The 23,127-nt window shown below is 47.0% G+C and overlaps 3 protein-coding genes across 3 annotated transcripts; 1 reads left to right on the top strand and 2 right to left on the bottom strand.

Moving 5' to 3' along the window:
• Positions 1-2,997: 2,997 nt before the first annotated feature.
• LOC131280971 (protein cornichon) lies at positions 2,998-3,877 on the bottom strand. The gene is made up of 4 exons (XM_058310222.1): positions 3,613-3,877; positions 3,411-3,523; positions 3,204-3,347; positions 2,998-3,130 (listed from the first exon to the last, which is right to left on the bottom strand). The coding sequence occupies exons 1-4, from the start codon at positions 3,760-3,762 to the stop codon at positions 3,103-3,105; spliced, it is 435 nt and encodes a 144-aa protein (XP_058166205.1). The 5' UTR covers positions 3,763-3,877; the 3' UTR covers positions 2,998-3,102.
• Positions 3,878-4,429: 552 nt separating this feature from the next.
• Positions 4,430-10,297, top strand: LOC131292984 (nuclear pore complex protein Nup214). The gene is made up of 3 exons (XM_058321067.1): positions 4,430-4,465; positions 4,544-7,359; positions 7,465-10,297. The coding sequence occupies exons 1-3, from the start codon at positions 4,430-4,432 to the stop codon at positions 10,160-10,162; spliced, it is 5,550 nt and encodes a 1,849-aa protein (XP_058177050.1). The 3' UTR covers positions 10,163-10,297.
• A 3,154-nt stretch (positions 10,298-13,451) lies between these two features.
• LOC131281297 (cyclin-Y-like protein 1) lies at positions 13,452-14,607 on the bottom strand. The gene has a single exon (XM_058310574.1). It carries the CDS (start codon positions 14,577-14,579, stop codon positions 13,485-13,487), a length of 1,095 nt encoding a protein of 364 aa, XP_058166557.1. The 5' UTR covers positions 14,580-14,607; the 3' UTR covers positions 13,452-13,484.
• Between the last annotated feature and the right edge of the window lie 8,520 nt (positions 14,608-23,127).

Below are 23,127 nucleotides of genomic sequence, written 5' to 3' on the forward strand. Positions count from 1 at the left end.
CTATTTAGGTGATCGTTGAGGAAGAAAAAGGAAATTCAACACAACCAGATAAACAAATGGCTTAAGGCAAACGGGGAGGGAAATGATAAATTTTAGCAAATGCAAATCATCCACCTTGGGGCGTTGGATGGAAACTGCTTCCCATTTGTGGCGCTCCAAATGTCGGTTCACTTTTATTTTAAAATAGGGTAAACCTTTCCAAGTGAATTTGATTTCTTCTGACAAATGAAAAAGAAGAACTATATTTATTGTAATCTACGCGTTCGGCATCGTACATGTATTCCCTATTTTGACGTAATCCAATTCTGATGTGAAGACATTCCATAATTAGCCCGATCAAGAATGAACCGGCCGCCCCGGTAGGTCATATGGGGATCAAACGACTTCAGCTACTTAAAAAAAAAACGAGACAACAAAAAGTGTACCTATGTGTGTGTGTGTGTGTGTATGTATGTATGTATGTATGAGCGTGAGCATGGATGTGTGTGAAAAATTGTGACCAAGCAAAAAAGGAGGGAGCAACAATCACCAAGTTGAGATAATCAAGAATAGCATTAAAATATATGTACCATGTAAAGGGATGAGTTTTCGCAGGGTTTGGCGATAGGGGAGAACGCATCGAAAAAGAGGACAATTTTTTTGGGAACGTCCACTTATTAGCAAAAAAAAAAAAATAGTTAGTAGAACGAAAAGCTAGAACAGATGTAACGACTCAAAGGAGGAAAACAAAAGCAGCGGAGAAAAAGAATTTGTGGGAAAGAAATGAATGAACCGGCTTCAAAAGCTGTATCGATCACTGTGAATGTAAAAAAGAAGAACTGGAAACAGCAGGGGGCTTAGCCAAAAATTAAGAAAGGAAACCAGGACAACATAAGGGAAGCACTTGCAGCATGCAACAATGTGCTACCGAAGTCCAATGACGGAGTAAGAAAGAGAAATTGCCCCCGGGGCAAAGGGCTGAATGGAAGAAATGAGAATGCACTCAGGCAGGAAAGATGCATCTCGTCAAATTCGAGGCGTGGAAGATACGAAAACGGACAGCAAGAGATGATCGCAAAAAATCCTTTGCCTCGGGGATTTTTTAGTGAGTAATGTGCGAATGAGTCTAGAGTGAGGGGACAACAGCAAGTGCATCGGCACAAATTAACGGTCCTTGCCCAAATGGAAAAAAAGTAAAAACCGACGATCCCAAAATTGAATAGTTACCAAGTATTTTGCCGTTCATTAGAGTATGTAATCGGTTTGTGTGCGCGGCGATCAAACTGACGATCGTATATTTTCAATAAGATGTGTCATAGCCATAGGGATCCGGTTTTTTTTACACCGAATAATTTAATTTCATCTTACGCCGTTATTTTTCATACCGCAATTATGTCCTGCGCAGGACCTTGATTAGAATGTAAGCATGTGGCAAACTAGTCTACCCTACCCCCAAGTTTTATCGTTAAGCGTTTCATGTGTATATCTTTATCGTGTCCGATAGGCTTAGCAGTAGGCGGCGAAACCGAAACATCACACTAACGATCGCGAAAACACGTGCGTATACCACCCTCCCCGATCATTCGGTTGTTCGTTGGAAACGAATTAGTATTATTTGATACTTAAGGTCAAGTGAAAGTTAGTTAATTTAATTTTGGAACCCGTAGAGGAAGCTCTGCGATAGCGAGTTAGTGAGGTGAGGGAACCGTACTGTCCCAGGACCGTCGGGTGTGTCTCGGTGGTTCCACATTTCTGCCATTTTTTGTTTTTTTCAAACACTTCCCTGTACGCCTCGACGAAAGCACAACCAACGGGCGCGGATACCCTGATTAGCCCAGTTTTATTGTTAGGAACTAAGCAAGCGGGAGAGAGTTGCCAGGAGAAATAGCTTATTGTACGTTGTTCTCGTTCTGTTTATCGCATATAGGATTAAATGATCTTGTAATTTATGTTTGTAGAGATAAAATATTCGGTAGTGTGCAGGAAGCCCTCGGAGCGGAGTGTTGAAAGGGGGACCAAAAGAGAGATCCATGATGACAGAGTAAAAAAAAACCCTGGTGGCACCGGAAACATGCCTCCGGCCGCCAGTTTCTGGCGCGTGTAGCTAATGTATGAAACCAGTGAGCGGTGTAGCCATAAATAGTTCAGATTTTTTTTTCTATTATTCTATCAATTCGACGATGTTTTTTTATTACTTCCCGGGAATAAAAGATATTTCGAAAAGTAAATTTTGCAAAAACAACATTTCTACCTCGGCGGAGTTGTGACTTTTTGTGTTTCTGTTTAAGGAAAGATCAACATGTGCGTGGGTTTGCACGAAAGAAATATACTCCGAAAAGGCTGGCAACGGTCACATTTGTTTTTTGTCGGTCAAATCGAATTGATGATCTTCGAGCTATTGTCCCGAAGCGGGCCAGAGACGAAGGTGGATCTACGGTGGTTGAGTGCTGCATCGTGATAAAACATAACCACCATGTGGAGACAGAGATAAGCTGTTTGGCGCCAGCTTTTTGGGGGGTTTTTTACACACTTTGCTGAAAATGTCATAAAACGTGATGAGATCATCTGATGCTTTTGGTTTTAGAGGACTTAAAATCCTACACCAAACTAGAGACTGCTCTTGTTGGCTCGATCATTTTTAACGATTCGGATCATGATCGTGACATGTTATTTGCTTATTGAACACGAAACTGCATTTTAAAGAAATTACTCGCAAATGTGCAATCTTGAAAAGATATTTATTCAGCCTAATAACCTGTTTATAATCTAATCAATTAGCTATATGGTTTGATTCTATTTTGATGGTTATCGTCCGTGATCGAATTAGAACTGCCGGTTGGGCAAAGTCAGATGCATGGCTTTAAGGGACATTGTTTCGATGGGAATAAATAAGTATTGGCCGACGTAGTGACGCGTGGCAACACGATGGGTCAAGTCTGTTATCTTGGTATGATTCACAATTATGTAGCGAAAAGCAAACGCCACAACAAAAAAAAGGGGCTGTTCCACCCTAAGGGCTGTTTGGTTCAGAGAGGTCCGAATTTACATTCTCAACAGAATACCGAATTTGTTGATCCCTTACATGTATAGCAGCACGTGGTTCGGACGAAATTGGTGCACCGTCTACGAGGCTATGAGAGCCATAATCATCCTGAAGGTAGAAAACAGTGTGATTTGCTCGTTCACTTTGAGACAAACAAGACCAATGAAGCAACAAAACTTACCCGTAGAGATAGTAGAAGAACGATAAAAGATAAACGGCCAGCTTAATCCATCCTTCGCGTTGGCAACTCCTTAGAACGTCGGTGTTCATGATGCTGGTTGGATCGTACAATCCTGGTCCCGTCATCACCGGTCGGTTGGCGTACCTGGTGTAACAAAAAAACGGTTGGTTATTATTTACGCAGGTGGTTTTTCGACCGCAGTTTTACCTGTATATGTGGTATGCGATAAGGGGTATATTTAACGCCAGGGACAGCCATTCGCCGGAGAACAAGAAGAGCAAATTGAACAGAATGTGCAGTAGGTATTCCGGTAAAACGAGCTGCAATCAAAAACACAGAATATCAAAATCGACATTACAGCTAGCTCTTCTTTGCGGGACGCGGATTATCGGGTGACACTAATTCATACCGGGTTAAGGGACTGACACTGGTCAATGGGATTTTTGTAGTCCGTTTTCAGCTCGTCGAATGCGATGATGTGGAATATCGAGAAAAATATAAGGAATGCATCGATAATCAATGCCACGATGTAACTGAACGCAGGAAAACTGAAACCCATTTCTTCGGTAACTAGAAGTTGCTAATCCGTGTATGGTTACTACGATTGCGCTCGATTGCTGCTGTTCTTCAGTAGGTTTTGGGTGTGCAACAGGACAGTTTGATAAAGTGAACTGTTTGCTAAAAGGAAACGTACGAAAATATAGAACACTGAGTCAATTTAGGGAAACTTTTAGTGATTATAAAAAAGATTACTTCTTGTTTTGTGAAAAAATGTACCAAATCTGCGCCGCCTGGCGAAAAGCAATGTTTGGCCGCTGTTGACAGTTTTGACAGTTTGAACAACTATGGGCAACCGTTGTTCGACGTGTGGTCATAATAATCCGAAACGTGTTTTATTAGAAGGTATTGTGCCATCGATTAAGAGAAAATTAATATAATAATTTTACATAATCGAAGGCACATTAAACCATATAGAGACGCTTTGTTGGTTGACTAAAAATATCTATTAATCGGAAACCCGTTTTGATGGAAACCGCCAAGTGCTGTCACTTTGACAGTTTGGGATTCGTCTAGGTTAGTTTCATCGAGAAGCGAAAATAGGCGGCTTTCGCGCGGCTCTTCGATTATTTACTCCGGTCGCTGCATTTAGCGTTGTGATTGTTGCTAATTGTGCAACGGAAAAACTGTAGTTTAGTGTAGGAAGGAATCACAAAAGTTTTCACAAGATGGCTCAACAGGCTCCGGAAGGATTGGACGTAACGGTACGACTCGGCGGGCGTGAAGTTTGGTTATGTTTATCATTCTAGATGGCTAACTCGGATCTGTGTTTCTCTTTGTAGGAGTTAATGTTTAAACTACAAAGCAAAGTGCCACTGTTCAAAGGGAATGGAAATGCTAAGGATAACTGCAACCTACTGGCTGCGGCCAGTGTGCACGGGTTGGTATTTGCCGGCACAGTTGGCCCGGAGTTGCGGGTGTTGCGGCTGAAGGACATTACCACGGGAGATCGCGCGGTCAGCGATGTGGTTCCGTTACGTACGGTCCAGCTACCCAGTGAAGCGTTTCAACTTGCCGTAAGCTGCGACCATGGCTTCCTGGCGGTAGATGTCGTCGGTAACGGTGGCGTCCCATTCATTTACATCTACTCGGTGCCTTCGTTTTTGACCGGATCCGTAGTGAAGCTGCATGAAATACGAACCTCACCGCAGCCCGGTGTAAGGTGTTCGCAAATCTGCTGGAATCCCGTCATACACAACATGTTCTCCGTGCGCACCGAAACCGGTGGACTTTCGGTGTACACACTCAAGGAACCGACCGGGCTTGAGTTCCACTCGCTCGACGCCAACGCAGGGGCTGCGCAGTGTGCCTGCTGGAGTCCGAAGGGAAAGCAGTTGGTTGTAGCGTTCGCCAATGGAAAGCTTGTGCAATACAAGCCCGACCTAAAACCGGCCCGTACTATCGTCTGTCCACCGGGAGTTGTGGAAGGCGGTGGAGGATATGATGTGCTTGCCGTGCAGTGGCTCAGCACGTACCAGTTTGCGGCCGTTTTCCTTCCCCACGCTCCCGATTCGGTGCCAGCACTGTTCATCGTGAACGCACCGAAAGTGGGCAATCCGATTTTAATCAACTACGATGACGTTTGCTACAGCCAGAGTGGACCACGCAAGGGCCAGGTGTTTCTGCTGCACATTCTCCCCTGGAACCTCCTGCTGATGGCATCGGCCAACAGCATGGAGGTGGGCATCCTAGGCACGACCGAAACCGGTGAAGCACCCACCTGGTGCCAATGGACAACGACGGACGAAGCGCGAGCCGAACTTCCTCTTACGGCGGACAAACAGGAATCATTTCCCATCGGATTCGCACTCGAGACGGGCTGCACACACGAGCTCGTGATCGGGGAGCAGGCGTTTCCGGTGATGCCAATGATACACCTTCTCTCCACGTACGGCCAGCTGGTTTCCTTTAACGTACTGAACAAGATGCCAAATGTGCCCAACATTTGCTCGCCACCGAAACCGGCTCAAGATTTAACTGGTGGTGCTTTCGTAATGATTGACTTTGACAATTCCGCACCACCACAGACAACTCCTTCGTTCCAGGCGGCCGGAATGGCCTCGAATGCAAACGCAATGGCGTCGCAGGTGAGCCAGCAGCAACCGCCACATTTGTCCGAGATATCGTTTGCCGTTCCAAGTGGAGCCACCTCGACACCGGCCATACCGAAAACGAAATCCTTCTTCAATGCAGGGCTCGGTCCCGGTGACTCGACGGTCCCAAAATCACCGCTCAATCTGTTCGGGTCGGTTGGTAGCGCCAAACCACCAACAGCAGTGCCCACGGCCACAACCATAGCGCCCACCTTCGGAAAGCAAATCACATTCGGAGGAAATGCTGGTGCTGGTGGAGAAACGAAAACGTCCCCGTTCGGAGGGTTTGCATCACCGAGCGGTGTGGGAGGATTCGGGAGTGCAGGTGGTACTACTATTGGAACGACACCGAGTGGCCTCCCGACAATGTCCGCTCCACCGTTTCAAGCTGCGATGGCGTCGATGGCACCACCAACAACCGCTACACCGACATTCACATCGGCGGGCCCCGCGGATGCAAACAAACCTCTCGTTACAGTTCCTCCGACGTACGTTCCGCCGGCATCGAGCCAACAACAGCAATCACAAGCACAACCGCCGGTCGCAGCAACGGGACAGCAGACGCGCACGACGAGAAAATCGGATGTATCTAGTGAGGACAATAACGCCATCATTCGGGCCATAACGGTGGACGAGTTGAAACGATTCTCCCGTGAGCTGGTTGATATGCAGCAGCGTAATCGGTCAGTGAACGTACAGATCGGCTCGAAGGAAGAGTCGGCCGGCATCATTCGCAACCTGCGCGAACTGGAGGACATCATTGCGCAGGCAAACGAAAGCACCCAATCGCTCGTGTCGGACGTACAGGCGCTTCGGCTCGGACTGAACGAAGCATTTGCGATGGTGGCGGAGGCGAACAGCAAGAGTGCCATCTACAATAACCCTAGCTTGCACCAGTACCAGGAGGAACACGTGATGTCACAGGCGAGTCGCCGACAGCTGTCCGCGCTGGAGAACATGCTGCAGGTGAACGAGAACCAGCTGCGTACCGTCACGAAGCAGCTCGGTGCCCAGTGGATGGCGGTGGAGGAAGCCAAGCGGGCGCAAGTCCGGCAGCGCATGCACATTCCGAGTCTGGAGGTGCTGTACCAGACGCTCTCGAAGCAGCAGGAGATACTGAACCGGCAGTGCGAGAAATTGGGCTACCTCAAGCACAGGCTCGGACTGAAGAGTACGCTGAAGGGGCTCGGAGACGCCGAAGGACGCAAAGCGCTCACACACGATGACAGTGGTGCGATCGAGTCGCTGACGGATTCCATCCTTTCGATGACGCTCGGGGATCAGGTGGCGGCGGATGCGAAAAAATTGAGCGAGGTAAAGTTGGCCGCATTGCGTAAGGCGCTCGCCGGCCGTAAGGTGGTGACGGTGAAACCGAAGCGACCGGACAGGGTCGGATTGAGCTCGGAAGTGGTCCGTGAGCGACGTGATGAAGTGAGACGGTTAAATTTGGAGCAAGAAAAATCGCAGAAGGCACAGGCTGCTAAGAAGGAGGCTGAACAAAAGAAGCAGCAACAACAACAGCAGCAGCAACAACAACAGCAGCAGCAACAACAACAGCAGCAGCAACAGCAACAACAAGCTCAGAAGCGACCCCAGCAGCCGCAACAGCCGCAGCAGCCTCAGCAGCAACAACCGCAGCAGCAAATCCTACAGCAGCAATCGCAGCAACCCGTTGCAAAACCGTTAGCATCGTCAACAGCCTCTAATAAACCGTTCTCATTCCCAGCACAAGCGGCGACCGGAGGATCGGCAGGTATGGGTAGTTTTTCGTTCGGACAAACCACAATTACACCGATGACGGCGGATGCCGCACCTCCTTCCAAGCCCATCGGAGGAGGAGGGAATATAAGCACCGGTCTTTCCTTCGGTGCTAGCAACAAGGAAAACATGGAGAAGAAAGACTCCGGAGCGAAGGAAAACGTAGCCCCAAAGCCATCTGCGGCCGGGTTGTTCAGTTTCGGATCGTCAACAGCTGCAACGGGTTCGTCGCCTGCTGCCTTTAAATCTCCCCCAGAGACGTCGTCTGCCGCCGTCACCAGTGGTGTGGGGATGACGGGAAAATCGGTATTTTCCTTTGCCGGTGCAGGAGCAAACACTCAAACGCCAAGTCTCTCGTTCGGTTCCGTTTCGAAACCAACATTTTCCTTCGACCCATCTTCAGCGTCGACACCTTCGACACTTTCCTTCGGAAGTGGCTCCACCGGCGGTGCCTCGGAGGCGCCGCTGAATCTGGGTAAACCGAAGCAAACTCCCGTAACGAACGAAAACATCCCACCGGTGGTGGCGGTGGTGGACGATGAAACACGCAAAGATAAACCACTACCGCCCTCGTTCGGACCGGTGGTCGAGTCAAACACGACGACCAAGGCCCCGCTTCCAGCATTGACCAGTTTGTTGCAGAAGGTTGACCCAACGGCGGCGACGGTGGATGGTTCGCAGACGAAGGTTACCTCCACGACCAAGGGAACGACGGCGACGTCCACCGGTCTGTTTGGATCGAGTGGCGCAGGTTCAACTTTTGGCGAGGGTAGTCTTTTTGGAAGCAAGAGCAACACGACGGCAACCGGCGATTCGGCCAAAAGTGGTGGATTTTTCTCCGGGTTGACGTTCGGCGGGACGACCATTACTCCCGTGGTAGCGTCCTCGGGAACCAGCACGCCGACGACCGCGAGTGGAGGACTACTTTTTGGTGGCGTAAAACCGGCACCACCAACTACAAAGGCCGATGGAACACCTCCGAATAGCGGCTTTAGTTTCGGTAGCAGCTTCACGCCAACAGCAACGGTGACTCCTCCCAGCGATCAGTCCAAACCGGAGGAAAAAAAGGAAACGGTTCCTGCAGCATCCAGTACCGTTTCCTCTACCTCTACCCCTCCCAACACAGTCACCGTTATCTCAACGGGTGGATTTTCTTTCGGATCGCTTCCTACCTTAGGTAAATCGCTTCCTTCACCTTCGGCCCCGGATGCGTCAACGGCATCAGTGGCTTCCCCGACGACTCCACCACCATCGACAATCACCGCCCCGGCGACGGCGGACCCTACGGCCGGTTTATTCGGGTCGATCAGCATCTGCTCGCCAACCACTACGGCCATCGGCACCACTTCGCCCCAGACTCCACCCTCGAGCGGTGGAAACATTTTCAGCTCGAGTGCCTTCGGTGCGCCGCAACCCGGGGCCGGAACAAGCACTGCAAGTATCTTCGGCGGTTCCGCGACCGCCGGAACAGGTACCTCTATTTTTGGAGCTGTTTCTAAACCGGCTGCTGGTTTCGGTGTGGCTACCACACCCGTCGCCTCCACCGCCAGTACGGGTGGAAGTGGTTTGTTCGGTTCGGTTGTAGCTCCTTCGACCGTGACTTCGACCGCGGTGGCATCATCGGGAGGATCTCTATTTGGCGCGACAAGCACAAGCACAACAACAACTACCGCTGGTTCCATTTTCGGAGGAGGGGCCACTAGTGGAGGATTCTTCAGCTCGGGATCCGGAGGAACGGCCACGACGACAACCGGAACCGGCTTTGGCGGTGGTTCTATCTTTGGAGCGAGCGCCTCCTCCTCCCCTTCAACTCCGGTAAGTTCCGGAAACATCTTTGGAGGTTCGTCGGCAGCACCGTCCGCGGGAGGAGGAATTTTCGGTAACAACAACAATAGCGCCGCATCCGGTGGATCCATCTTCGGTGGGACATCCGCCTTCGGAGCATCATCAACGCCCGCCGGTGGAGGAGGAAACATATTCGGAAGCCCCGCAGCAACCTCAACCCAATCATCCTGGACGGGAGGTTCAGGTTTGTTCGGTTCCGTTGGAGCAAATACCGGTTCGTCGGGCTTCACTAGCCCTCAGTCCCCTGCAGCCCCTTCGCAGACAACGCAATCGATCTTCGGTGGTGGTGCAACAGCCGGAACTGCTTTCGGAGCGGCACCAACACCCACCAACACCGTGAGCGCGTTCGGTTCACCATCGGGAGGTGGTGCCTCGGCATTCAGCAAACCGGTGTCGTCCGCCTTCGGTGGCACGGCAGCCTTCGGTTCGGGAACGCCAACATTCGGCGGTGCGGCCACGTTTGGCGGTGCACCGACCTTCGGTGGGGGGCCCACGTTCGGTAGCCCGAAGGCGACGTTCGGTGGGGGAGCGGCCTTCGGTGTCGCACCGGCTGCCACCGCCATCGGATCACCGACACAATCGAACAACCTGTTTGAGCAGCTCGGTTCCTCATCGACGAGCGTTTCGTTCGGCGGTTTGGCGCAGCAGCAAGCCACGAAGCCTCCCCAGTTCGGTGGATCATCCTTCTCCAGCTGGCGTTCGTAAGCGCATTGTGTATTGAGAAACAGTTTTTATTTGATAGTCACTTTCTTTAAAATGCAGTTTGTTGATGCTAGCTCAACCGAGAATCATGCTGAAATAAACATACACTATATCGATTTTATTTGTTCACTTATGAAATGAACCAAAGTTGTTTTCTTCTTCATGCTGGACAGAAAAAATAAGAATCGGCAACAAAACCCATCTTCAGTTTTCCATCGTTCGATTTTTTTTATTACTTTCTTACTCTTGTTTCTGTGTGTTGAGACTATACTTTCATTCGCAATAGCTTACAAGTTACAATCATTATATAAATTGGTACGATATTTCACCTCCGTCTTGCGGTTCGGCTACAACACTTCATCCGGATTCTTGTTTCGATTTCAGTGAGTTCAGTTTTCGTTTTTAATATGCCTACTATGTTACTTTCTTTTAGTACACCTGCGCTTGCTAGTGCTTCTGCTGCTGTTGCTATCATCGTGTTTTCGAACGGAATCGTATGCTGCTCATTTGGTGGTGGCCTGCTGCGATGGCAAGAGGAAATAGAATCTTGCGCCAACCTTCCTACAACACGCCTCTGGTGCGTCGTCTAGGATTTCCAATCTTAGTTCACCATTTTCTTATCCTGTTCCATTCTGACAATTTTTATTTTTTTTTCTTGTCCTCTTTTATATTTCCCCTTTCTCTCTCTCCACTTCTTCCAATTCAAAGAACTGTTTGCAAAATCTCGGATTTTTCATTATACTAAAATTTCACCTCCTTTGCTGCTTTACCATTTAGTTGGCGGTGCTAGTTTCTGATTTAGTTTAACTTGTGTATCATAATTTTGTTCCGTTTCGTTTTGATACACCCCTTCTTTGTTTTTAAATCTTCATGTTACGATGTTACATTGCCATTGCGTATCGACTGAGTTTAAATTTTTCTACAAGTTTTTATTTCTCTTGTGCATTACCGAACCGAAAAATAAACCAATAACGAAAATATAAAACGAACTTATAAGAAAAATAACATCTGTTGTTCATAAGCGTGCACATATAACAATCGGCTGACTGTCTCAGTTGCTAGTGAACAATCGACAGCAGGGTTGTTTCTTGTTTAACTCAACGTTGACATTCTCTTTCCTAAATTTTTATTTGACACACTTGCCGGAATTTTGTAATACATTACTAATAAGTGTTCTTCACCGTATTCGGAAGAAAACATTCAATCTCTTACGAAAAGAACACTGCCCTGGGTATCCGATCGATCTACTCGATTTGCCCGTCTTGATTAGGTATTTCAAGTTCCTTCTGGTTTAGTAAGCAAAATAAACGAAAACTATATGACTTAGTTAGTTTGGATTGAGTAACAATGGCTAAGCAGTGCTGAAAGGTGTTTGTGGAAAGGTCCGAACGACAAAGGTGTTCTAATTTTCATCTTTTTTTTTTAATGGAATGACCCCTAATTCATCGTTATGGATCCCATCTTCTCGTCAACACGCTGAGGAGAGCTTTGTCCCTTCGTATGTCAAGAAAATCATGGAAAACCATTCTTTTAAAACAGTTTTTAAAAAATTTAGGGAAAGTTATAATTTCAATGCTGTTCATTTTTCGTTCGTCACCGTTCGCAATAAGGTATTTGCTTTCTGTGGTTGACTTTTTTTTCCACAGTTTTCATAAAGTCCCCATAGCTGCATTGTGAATGATATTCCTAGTTTTACTTTTTACGTTAACGTTTTTCCTTCTATTTTCTATGAAAACGGTGTGTATGGGTGTGTTTGTTGGACTTTCTATTCTGTATTCATTATTATTTTGTTTAGGTCAAAGTGTTTCTTTATGTTGCCTTTGTTTTGTTACTTCATAATGTTTATCGACACGTGCTTGTTTTTCGTTTATTTAGTTCCTTCTATAAAAGCGTTTGAACATAAAGTGTAGGTTTTTCAGCTTCCTTTACCTATGTTACTGAATATTGCTGCCTGTTTCGCTTTGCCTGTTTTTTTTGCTTAGTTAAATCTGATTTTAAGTTGTTATGATTGCACAATTCATAAACTTCTTTGCAAATATAGGATGTTGTTTGGTTGTGTCTCACAAAAGACGGACCATTGTTTTATCCAATGATACCAGATTCAAAGATGGTCGATATTTTAAAGACGAATTGTGAAAAAGCAACTGGAAACACTTTCTTGCAAAACAACGCCTTCAAACAGACACAGAAAGCAAGCGTTTACGTAAAAAAAAGCGAGCTATAATAAATATGGGATAAAAGAATCATGCATAGTTCGAAAGAACGGCTTATTTAAAAAAAAAAGTTACAAAGTGAATTCATCGAGTAATTCAACAATTACTTAGTGAATGCAAAAATCTTTTTATACATTAAAAAAGTGGGGTTACGCTCTATGTGGAAATCATTCACGAGATACTGTCAATTATTGCAATTCCAATCGTTCTCGTTAAGCGGCCCGTGACATTCGTGGCTTTATTTCAACCACGCGAACCAACAAAAGTAACTACCAACGAGTTGCGTAGCTCATTTTCTGCTCTTTCGGGTCATACAGCCTATGGAGTTTTTAGAAATTGACAAATTCTATACCTTCCCCGGGACGCCTTATCCTTAGTCCATCTTTTGGTTGTTCGGCTAATCCCTAATAATGTCCATCGATAATCCGCACTTCTCCCGCACTCCAACTTCCATCGTAGAGAACGATCTTACATGATTTTCAGATGACTAACAAAATAATTTCACATTGAGTTCCACCAAGTTTCTCACCACCACTCTTTTCCTTTCGAGCACAAATGTATACATAAGGGAGGATGTTCCACGTACGTTTCGCGTTCGTTTCCATACTACAAACATTCGAACAACTTCTTTGCCTCTTTCTCTTCCCAGTTTGGCGTTCGGTGCTACTAACCCCGAGACTATTACTGACTGCTGCTACTGGTTTGCATTAAACGTGTGTGTGTGTGTGTGGGGTGTGTGTGAGAAAGGTGGAGTTCCTATGGTCACGAACCATAGCAGTGGGTCCTAGTAGTTAGTAGTAGCGCCAGTAGCGATAGTAATTACAATAGCGGTATTGGTAGCGATAGTAAGAGTAAGAGCGTTGTGTAGAGCGTCGTTTTTACTGCTGCTTTCTAATGACGTGATAGTGTTTAAACCTAGTAACCTATGCTTAGCTGCCCTCGGTACGGACGACCACGGCACACTCGGATCCGAGCGGAGGTTTGTTGCAGTAGGTGGAATACGGCGATACGGGTGGAAGAGTGTGTTACACGCATCTCACCACCACCAAAACCACGTCCACCACCACTTTCTCCAGCGAACTTCGAAACCATGACGGAGTAGGAGAAGAAAATCACGACAGGATGGCCACACTGCGCCGTACGCCACCCTGCTGGTGGATGTTGTCGATCGAGGACCACTTCTTCATACCATTCTTGAGCGCCTCGGCCGTCGCCTTGTCTTGCATGACGCGCGACATCGCTTCCAGCTTCTGGGCGCGCTCCTTCGAGAGCGGTTCGGTCGGGAAGGACAACTCGTTCGCTTCGGCAAGCGTACGCAGGTCGAAGTAGTACTTGGCGTACACCGACGACGGCACGTTGATGTTGAACTGCAGCAGCTCCAGGAACTGCCGCTCGAGCTCGTTCATGTCCTCGACGGTGATGTCCTTCAGGATCTGGCAGTAGTCGACGTTCCAGACTGCCTGATCGTCCCACACTTTGCTCGCGAGCAGGATCGCACCGAGCACTATCCGCTTCCAGTTGCACGACGCAATGTCCAGCTCGGCGTACGTCAGCAGCCGCTCGAGGTAGACGAGCGTGATGATGGCGCACTCGGCCGTCAGCTGCGCCGCATTGAACAGCGTCCGCACGAACTTGTAGATCTGCCGGTGCTCCGGATTGTGCCGGTCGTAGTCCTCCGGCACGGGGTCGCGCGTCAACGGGTGCAGCTTCTCGTCGAAGATGTCTATCCGCCGCTCGCTGGTACGGTTCTTGATGTGATAGTAGATCGCTAGCGATACACACTTAACCGTGTTCTTGAGGTTCGGCTGCGAAACGGTACTGTCGTCCAGGTAGATCGTCGAGCAGCTGCTACTCTTTTTCAGCACACCACCACTTCCACCGCCACCACCACCTCCGCCACCTCCGCCACCACCACCACCTCCACCACCGCCCGCGCCGGGCCCTTGGGGGGCGATCTGGTGCTGGGACTTTTTGCGCGTCATCCCATTCTCCAGGCTCTGCTTCGAGCGCTCCAGGAACATGGTGCCCGCGGACGGATCGACGGACGGATCGTGCTCCCCGTCGTCACCCTCACGCTCCGAAATGTGCTGCAGGTTATTTGTGGACAGCTCTCCCTCCGGCAGGTGCTCCTCGAACACCGGGGCCTCCTTCGCTTTCCGCGCCGGCGGTGGACTGGAGTACGAGCAGCAGGATGTTTTGTTTCCCATTTTGTGTGCTCTTTTTAATGAATCGAACTGCAAAAACGACGACGATCCTCTCTATTCTGGCTATTGGTAAAGAAGGAAACAATTATCCTTTTCTCCTTCAACCAGCATCCACCAGCGACTTTCCTTCGAGATCGATTCGAACTCTTTTTCCGCTCGCGAACAGATGGAGATTAATTGCCTAAAAGTGTTCCCTTTTCGAAAGGCGCCTTTTCTCCGCGACGTTCATAATGGTTCCCCGGTATGCTCCTTTAATGGCGCAATTTGCCTTATGGATCTGTTTCAATATGCAACCACATATAACTCCGCTCGGGCCGTTTTTTCGTGCTTTCCGAAGCCGGAATTCGCTATGGATGGATAAAAACGAACCGCTTCTAAATCGTGCGAGCGGGCCTTTTTCTTTCGGTTTTCAATAAAAATTTAACTGCAGCCCTCTTTAACCCAGTTTCCAGGTCGGTGGCGTTCTCGTTTCACAATTTCTTGTCGGCGAAACAGGGATAGAGAAAGAACGAGTTTGGTTTCCGATACGACGCTGATAAACGCTGGCGGTGAGAGCAGATGGGAAGTTGAAATTGCCAAGCGTCTCGGGTCGAGCTTTAAAGTTGATTTGACTAGCGTGTGTATGAAGGACGATCGAGAAGGTTTTTTTCTTAGATAGATCCTTTGCTTCCCCGCCGATGATTCGCGCCAGTATTCAGTTCACTTTAGAGGACTTTCCTTTGGCCACCCTTTATGCGCTCGCCTGAGGGGAAACTAGAATCCACCGTGCGAAAGATGTCTTTCAGATGTCTGTGAGTAGTTTCCCGTTCTTAAAGAAACAATTTCCCACTTTGCCCAGTCGCTGCCTCGTTTTCAATATGATTCTAAATTTTTATCACTTTCAATGTGCGGCTCCTCTTCTCGGGCTTAGTTGTAAGACTTCTTTGACGTTGTGTGTTTTGACTACAGTGTATTATTTTTTTCCGCTTTCGTGGTCTATCTGCAGCTCGTTCCTTCTTCTTAATCGTTAAAATTTGGCACTAGATCCTTGTATGGCCTGGAGATGATGGTGTGTTAGAGAGAGAATGGAAGTGTTCTGCGGGCCTCTTTTTCTACCGACAGCAAACGATGATGTGCTTCCCACGTAAGCTTCCCTTAGTATACGTTCGCGGGGACGATGGCCTGCCGGGGGATGAGCCTTTCTTTAATGCACATATGGCGTCGATCGATGTGACGACTACGGAGGAGCCAAACGCGGCTAAGCAACAGATATTTTATGGAGCGGAGGGTCTATCTCCGCCCACGACTCCGGCGGAGTTCGGTCGATGCTGGGTAGGAATCGTAAACGCTTGGACGCGCCCAGTTGGTTGGTTGGTTGGATGGAAGCTCCTTACATTCGATTGGCTCGAACCGGTCTCAATGTTGGAGCTTATCTGGTTGCGATGCATCGACCAGCTGGACGCCTCATGACGTACGATCGCATCCTGGAACGGGGGAAAAAGGACTCTGTTAGCATTTTCAATAATTGTCGACAGCTGATAAGAGGGGGAGGGGGGGGGGGGGGGGGGGGGGGGTTCAAGAATAATTGTTGTATGGCTCGATAAGAACTGCATCGGTGGCCCACAGCGTTATTGATGTGACATCGATCACCCGGTACAGTGAACAACGACAAACGAGCTTCCATACATACTGTGGTTATCATTTATCAATCGCGGCAACGGTACAGGTGCGTCAACGCGGACAAGTGGGAGTCGTGTGGTACATATGTTATGTCACCGATAGTGGACACGTTCCATTATTCCACCTTTCCTTCCCGAACCCATTCTGTAAGCGTAAACCTACGGTGTGACAATGTGCTGGACAAGAAACAGGGCATGGCTTCGAAATAAGGTGATTAATGGCAATCCAGAGGGACGATTGGTTGCCAATCTTTATTGATGACTTCTGGTTGTGTACTAATTTGCCCATCACACTGTTATTCGTTTATCGCCGGATTATTTCAATGACCAACTTAACGTTTCAATTGAGGTTTGATTTAAATATTTACGAGAAAAATTTCCCCTATCTTCGCATCGATAGGACGGGTTAACTTAGCTACTAACTAAGGAATAGGATTCATTAGTATGTTATATTTTTGTAAATTTAACTTTTCCTCCAACTAGGTTCCATTTAAGCTTCACTAAAACGATTTTCACTTCGCATAGCGAACCTCGAGTTGGTCAAATGAAACCTATCGAAGTGGAAAGCTACCAACCAGCGCCACCTCGTGCCGGCAAAAGCGCTTTTCCTCGGTCAACCTGCGTGACTCCTTCTCCGTGGTGGCAAATAATCGAGAAAAAAAACCATATGGACAGCAGCTTGCATGAGACCATGGTGGGCTGGGCAGCGAACGGAAACGGAATCGGTTTGCGATGCACCACGCAGGTGGTAAAGAAAATAAAATAAAAATACACATCCCAACTAATTGCATTCGGGTGTGAGGGGGCGTGAGAGGATGGTTTGTTTTTTGTTAAAAAGCAATATTGCGTTTAGAAAACTAGACAAAGGTGCGAAACGACAGGCAGGCTTTTCGAAAGGGAAATAAATAAAGATGGTTTGCGGTCGACTTTCCGATTTTGCCACTCGATGAACGGGAGAGAGAGAGTCGTAAAGTTGAAACCGCAACGAGTTGCAGTGTCCTTGCATTGCGACTCATAAATCAAATTGACAGCGTAAATGTTTGACTTGCAGCAAGATTTTGAAGGTTATATATTTACTTTTACACGTTTGAAATTATATTAGACAGAATAATGAAGAGAGAAACAGATAACATTTCACGAAAAATATACAAACGTGCGAGAGAAAACGAAATTAAGTGAAAGCCGTTTGGAAATGTGTTGTTACATCTTACTTAGCAACCTCGGCAGTGTACGTAGAACATCCAACAATGCTAGCCTACTGCGTAATAACTGCAAATTGCAAGACAAATGGGTCAAGTAGACAATTCATCACTTTCTAGGATTGCGGTAGATCCTAGAAAGCGACGAATTGTCTACTTACCCGTTTGTGTGGCTATTTGGAGGTTTGACGAATCAACATCAAATACTTTACAGTAGGCTAGCATTGTTTGATGTGCTACGTACACTGCCGGGGTTGCTAGATGAGATGTAAAACAGTGTAACATTTCAAGAAAAGGAAACAATTTTACGAAAAATAAGTGAAAGCCGTTTGAAAATGTATTGTTAAAATGTAAAACTAACACCAGACTCGTTTGGAAATGAATCGTGTTCTACGGTACGTATTTTCCACTTGCCATTTCCCATTGGATGTAATGAATAAATTACTCAACAAATGGTAGCCGAATACAGACGGAGCTGGCCGTAAATTTGAGTTGAGGCAAGTTTTCTAAATCAATCCGTGTCCCATTTATCACACTTAATTTAATATTTCGGAATTCATGGTGCGCTCGTTTAAAATTAACGAACTAGCCAACGTCTGTTGGTTTCCACTTGAATTTAATTATTGAAACCACAAAACCCACCAACGGGAAAAGATGGGAAGAAATTACGAAAGGACTCCAAAGTTCGGTACGGCCCCGACAAAAGAAAAAAAAAACCCCCGTGGTTGCCTAGAAAAGGAACTGGTGGAGGGCGTCGGTCGTTTCGCCAGCCGGTCCCATCTGGTCAGTTTTTTTCGAGTGGCCAAAAGCAAATACGGAAACGAGAAGCAAATCTCGGTTCGCAAGTAGAAAAAGAACTATCGTCCAACCTGGAGTGAGCTTAAGTACACTTTCCTTTCCACCATTTGGTGGTCGGCTTTCGGGCCCGGTTCCGTTTGCATGAGGGGTCGGGCGGGCGGCCGGCGGCGATATGTAGTGTTTGCAGGAATAATTAAGTGATTTGCTCCATTTGCTATATCAATTGAATGAATGGCCGTGCACAAACATCGGCCCCTAATGATGGCGACCGACAACGACGGCGATGATGCTTGCGGCCCGCAACCGGCCACAAAATAGTTTAAGTGGCGCCCGTAGTGGCGAAGAAAACGGGTTACAATTAGTCGTCGTCCCGCGTTTTCGGGATCAGCGATTGTTTGGCGCGTGTGTTAGCACAACGCGGCGCGCGTGCAAATACGATAGTGTGTTGGCGGCCAAAGCTAAGAACTCGCTGGATCTAGGAAGTGGGTGGGCTGACTTGCAGCAAGAGGGAGGAAGACAATTTAAATCAGGCAAAATTAATTTCGCACGCACGCCGCCCGCACGATGATGCGGGTTTGCTGTTTGGATAGAGATGATCAAACAAAATCGGGGCAAACAAATATAGGACGAATTGGCAAGAAGAAAAGTCATTTAGTGGGAAGAGCAAACATCTATCTGTTGTTATGGTTTAACATTTGTACACACATGGAAACACCGTGTTCCTGTTGCACTAGGCTACAAAATAGGGCGACTTCAAGAATGCAGTTTGAAAGACAACACATAAAATGGAGGAAATATACGGCCTCTGCCCGAGGTCGGATATAAATTTTCGAGAAGAAAATTGAAGCAACGGTCGAGTTACTGTAGAACATCGGACCGAAGCTGCTGGCTGTTGGCTGTAACAACGTCGTTTGTCGTGAAGCATTCCTGACCATAACTAACCATAATACGGCGGGACAGCTGCGGGCGCCCTTCGGATCCTTCGTTACCCGGTTTAACGAAGAAATCGTTGACTAGGATGAGAAACAGGCGGCTTCTGAGGGCGCTGTTGTACGCTTGAGTATGCACCCGCCCCCAGAAGAACACAGACTTTCCGCCAGCATAGCGCGACCAGCCTTAAGCCAACCCCTAACGACGTTCCATAGTTGGATCCGGAATCTATCTTCCTTCCTTTGGGGGGTTTTTCCTCGGTTTGGAAGGGGGTTTAGGGGTAGTTTCAGCAAAGGTCACAAAATCATATGGACCGTGTTCCAAGCCTATCCGTACTTCGTGGTTGTCCATTGTCCGGATGCACGTATGCAAGACCGGCCACCACATTATGGCCATACTTCTCTGTTCCCTTTTTCGCAGCTGAAAAGTGTTTGCTGACCTTTGACCCCCTTTTGACTTTTGATCTTTTCCCCGGTGTGGAACGGGGGATTCCGGGCGGAAAAAAACCGGGAGAACTCGGTTGGTTTTTGAGGATACAAGGCGCAAGAAACACTCCCGATTTACCAGGTACAAAAACCACCGAAGCAGAACCGGTCGGCCGGGTGGGTCCGTTCCGGAAGGGCATTAAATATTTAAGATAAAAAAGAGCCACGTGGGAAATAAACGGCCAAATCAGCACTCCGAATGGGCGGGAAATGGGTCGCTGAAGAAAGAGACAGCGAGAGAGAGAGAGAGAGGGAGGAAACGACGAAAAAGTCCGCCTCGGGAAAAAAGGTCCTACAATGGACGAACAAAGAAGAGTCGGTGGAAAACTTTTCCAGAATCGAATCCTTTTTCCCTGGCCGCACTGGAAAGAGAATACTAGAGTTGGTGGAAACGGTGGGCAATTAAGTTATAAATTTTCATTTGAATGACTCTAATCAGTGTCTGGACACGATTAAAAATAATAAAACTTTAGAAAGTCCCGCTTCGAAACTAGTTAAGAGTAGTTTAATGAATGTAACAGCAACAACGAAAAACGCACACTTTATGTTGAACCAACAGGAGTTTCGAAAAAATCACTTAATTCGAAAACAAACTTTTCTAATTAAACAGGACACGGCGGAAGAATCCACCACCTCCTACCCTCAAGGGCTTCGTAATATAAATAAGCTTATTGCATTCGCACAATCTCTACAGAAATGGCTCGTCCGGTACCGTCCTAGAAGGCAGCTCATCTCTGAACTCTGAACGGACGCCTTCGTGTTATCATATTGACCGACAGGAAAAGGCTAAAACCTACCGCAACAGTCACAACACGAAACTGGGCCGCAACGCCAAGCGCCTTCAGGAGGAGTCGAGGTCGGTGTGGATGAGATTAAACGAATTCATTAAACTAACTCAAACTGCACGTACTGCTTTGCTTTGGCTTTGGCTACATTAGACCGTGGCTCGGTTTTCATGGCTTGATTTTCTCTGTGCCCTATTTTGTTTGTCTGTGGCCGGAATCATGTGGTGGAGCTCTAGCAGCTAGCGGTGAATCTGTGTCGGATAATTATTTTAATTCCAATACGATTAAAAGGAGAAGCATACGTTATTTGCTAAATCAGACTTTTTTAGAGATGACTTGTTTTTGCGATGAAAATTTAAAGAAACATCACCTGTCCATCCAACACTCTTCAACTTTACATCCGTTCGACAGCATCACCACAATTGATAACGGAAGAGACCACAAAACCAAACAATTCGGACGAAAAGAAACAATATTGACCAAAAACAGAAAAGAAGTACGGAAATAACAGCAAACAAACAAACAACATCTGGGAAAAAGCGAAACATCTCGTCTAGAACCATCAAGAGCATGACGAGCGAAGATCTTTTATCAAGCAACGATGGTGTGTGGTATCTAAAAATACAACCGGCCATACACGGCTACCGTGCGAATTCTACAGATATAAACTGGGCTAGCGTGTCACAATTCCATGTTGGGGGGAAAGAAAAACAATCATCACTTACACACACACACACAACACATGGGACAATAAAGGGACTGGAAAACTGGTTATCTGTCTCGCGAAAAGAGTAACACTGTTGATGGATGACGAACCCGACGGGAGGGAGCCTCTAGTGGAACGAGGGACGACGACACGGTGTACGACAAGATACGACGGTATTACATCATCATAAACGGCCTCTCGAATGTAGTAAGCATGGTTTGTAGGCTCCTCAATCGTGTCCACCGAACGAACCCACGGCTAGTGAAGTGTCAACATTTGTCGATGGATCCGATGGATTAGGAGGCTTCATCGTCGGGCGCCCACTTTAGAAGCAGATTGTTGTAAAACAGATCTTGGTAATAGATAATGACTTTTTACTAATGCAACAATTGAATCTCAAAGTAATTCAATCAATTTAAAAACCGACCAAATGCTATTATCGGAAAACATGAAATATATCGTGTAAGTGGTCCTTAACAATACACCTCCTTGGAAAGCTGTCTTTCGTCCAGGTATGACTAATGGATTATTGAAGGCACAGCCTACCTAGAGAAGATAAATGATCCACCATTGACGAGGCAGCGTTTCAGCAACCGGAGCACCGGTTTCGTATCAATACATTAACGCCCTTTTCTTATCCGTAGGACTCACTGTGCATATGTCGGCCAATACCGGATAGACAGGAAGCAGAGAGGTCGAGTTGCTCGTCGCCAAACCGCAACCAGACGCAACAAGTCAACCTTCGTCAGAAACTGGCGCGTGAAGGCGTTTACTGATAGGGCAGGTCTAAGGAGGATTAAGGTTTGCGATGGACCAACCAAGAGGTTTACAGACATATCCACGTTGCATGTTTATGATAAAGGAGGTCTGGTGGTCTCCAGACTGTGAGCGCTCTGGAGGAGATTTTTCAATCAATCAACCTAACCACAACGGGAAAGGACAAGCTGTTGCTGCGTTGGTGGTAAAGTAAATATAGTCCTCCATCGGTATCAGAACGAACCGTGTGTTCGAGAGTTAATCCTTGAGAGATTAGAACTTATACACGAAAAGTCTGAAGACGATTTTATGAAGGACTTTCGAGACATTGAACATGAAATGAGCAACTTACTTGTTGAGAACTAATTTCATGCAGGATTTCGAAGATTAAATCAAAGATCAAAGATAAACGGAGAAAATATTCCAATAATCGGTTGTATCCTGCCGATCGCACCAAGTCAAGTGTCTGTAGGGATTGAGCCGAGCTAGATGAATATATAGAATAATAATAATAATGAACGAATTGATCGAAATTATAAACGAATGAATTTTGAATGCAAGGAACGAAAAATTAAAAATGAAATCATTCGCTAGATAGTTGGCCACCAAAATTTGGAAGAGCGATGGCCTATTACTGAGCCGAGATGGATCTGCATAAAAAAAAGATGGAACAAAGTAGACATTGAAACATGAAAAGGATTGAACCATCAGTCTTGTTGTGATTGATTTTGACGAGAGTGGATAGTGAAAATATAGCTTATAGTTGAATGTGGAAGTTGAAATATATTGAAATAGAGAAATGGTTCGTGAAATCACGACAGTGTCGACACACATTACCGAACGATTCTGGACATTAATGGAAACAAATTCCACCATTCGGTAGGAAAAAGGGGTTCACAAAGTTCACCCATTTCCATGGTGTTCCATGAGCTGTCGATATGTACCGAGGATAATCCTTTCGGCATCGGTGGCTTTGGGGTCGGAAGCCATGAACCCCGCCGGCTCCCCGTACGTTGGCGTTTGGCCAACGATCCAAGCTAGCATAAAGTCTGCCGTTTTAGGTCAGATTTTAGCCGGGTTAGTTCCAATTTGAATAATCCAACAGCTGCCAGCCAGCCGGCGGCGGCAGGCTGGCTTTGGGATTGGCATGCAAATAAAATCTATCACACAGGACAGGTTCATCGAATGAGCTGCTAATGGGGTGTGTGTGTGTCGTGTGGTGTCTGTGTGTCCT

Source organism: Anopheles ziemanni, chromosome 2 (assembly GCF_943734765.1).
Source record: "Anopheles ziemanni chromosome 2, idAnoZiCoDA_A2_x.2, whole genome shotgun sequence".
Classification (NCBI taxonomy): Eukaryota; Metazoa; Arthropoda; class Insecta; order Diptera; family Culicidae; genus Anopheles; species Anopheles ziemanni.

Excerpts from the sequence above, each read along its gene's own strand:
- LOC131281297 (XM_058310574.1), bottom strand. The coding sequence starts at position 14,579 with ATGGGAAACAAAACATCCTGCTGCTCGTACTCCAGTCCACCGCCGGCG.
- LOC131280971 (XM_058310222.1), bottom strand. The coding sequence starts at position 3,762 with ATGGGTTTCAGTTTTCCTGCGTTCAGTTACATCGTGGCATTGATTATC. Across the intron at positions 3,524-3,612 it reads AGTGTCAGTCCCTTAACCCG|CTCGTTTTACCGGAATACCT; the intron begins GTATGAATTAGT and ends TTTTGATTGCAG. Across the intron at positions 3,131-3,203 it reads TTCTTCTACTATCTCTACGG|GATGATTATGGCTCTCATAG; the intron begins GTAAGTTTTGTT and ends TTCTACCTTCAG.
- LOC131292984 (XM_058321067.1), top strand. The coding sequence starts at position 4,430 with ATGGCTCAACAGGCTCCGGAAGGATTGGACGTAACG. Across the intron at positions 4,466-4,543 it reads CGGAAGGATTGGACGTAACG|GAGTTAATGTTTAAACTACA; the intron begins GTACGACTCGGC and ends TTCTCTTTGTAG. Across the intron at positions 7,360-7,464 it reads AAGGAGGCTGAACAAAAGAA|GCAGCAGCCTCAGCAGCAAC; the intron begins GCAGCAACAACA and ends GCCGCAACAGCC.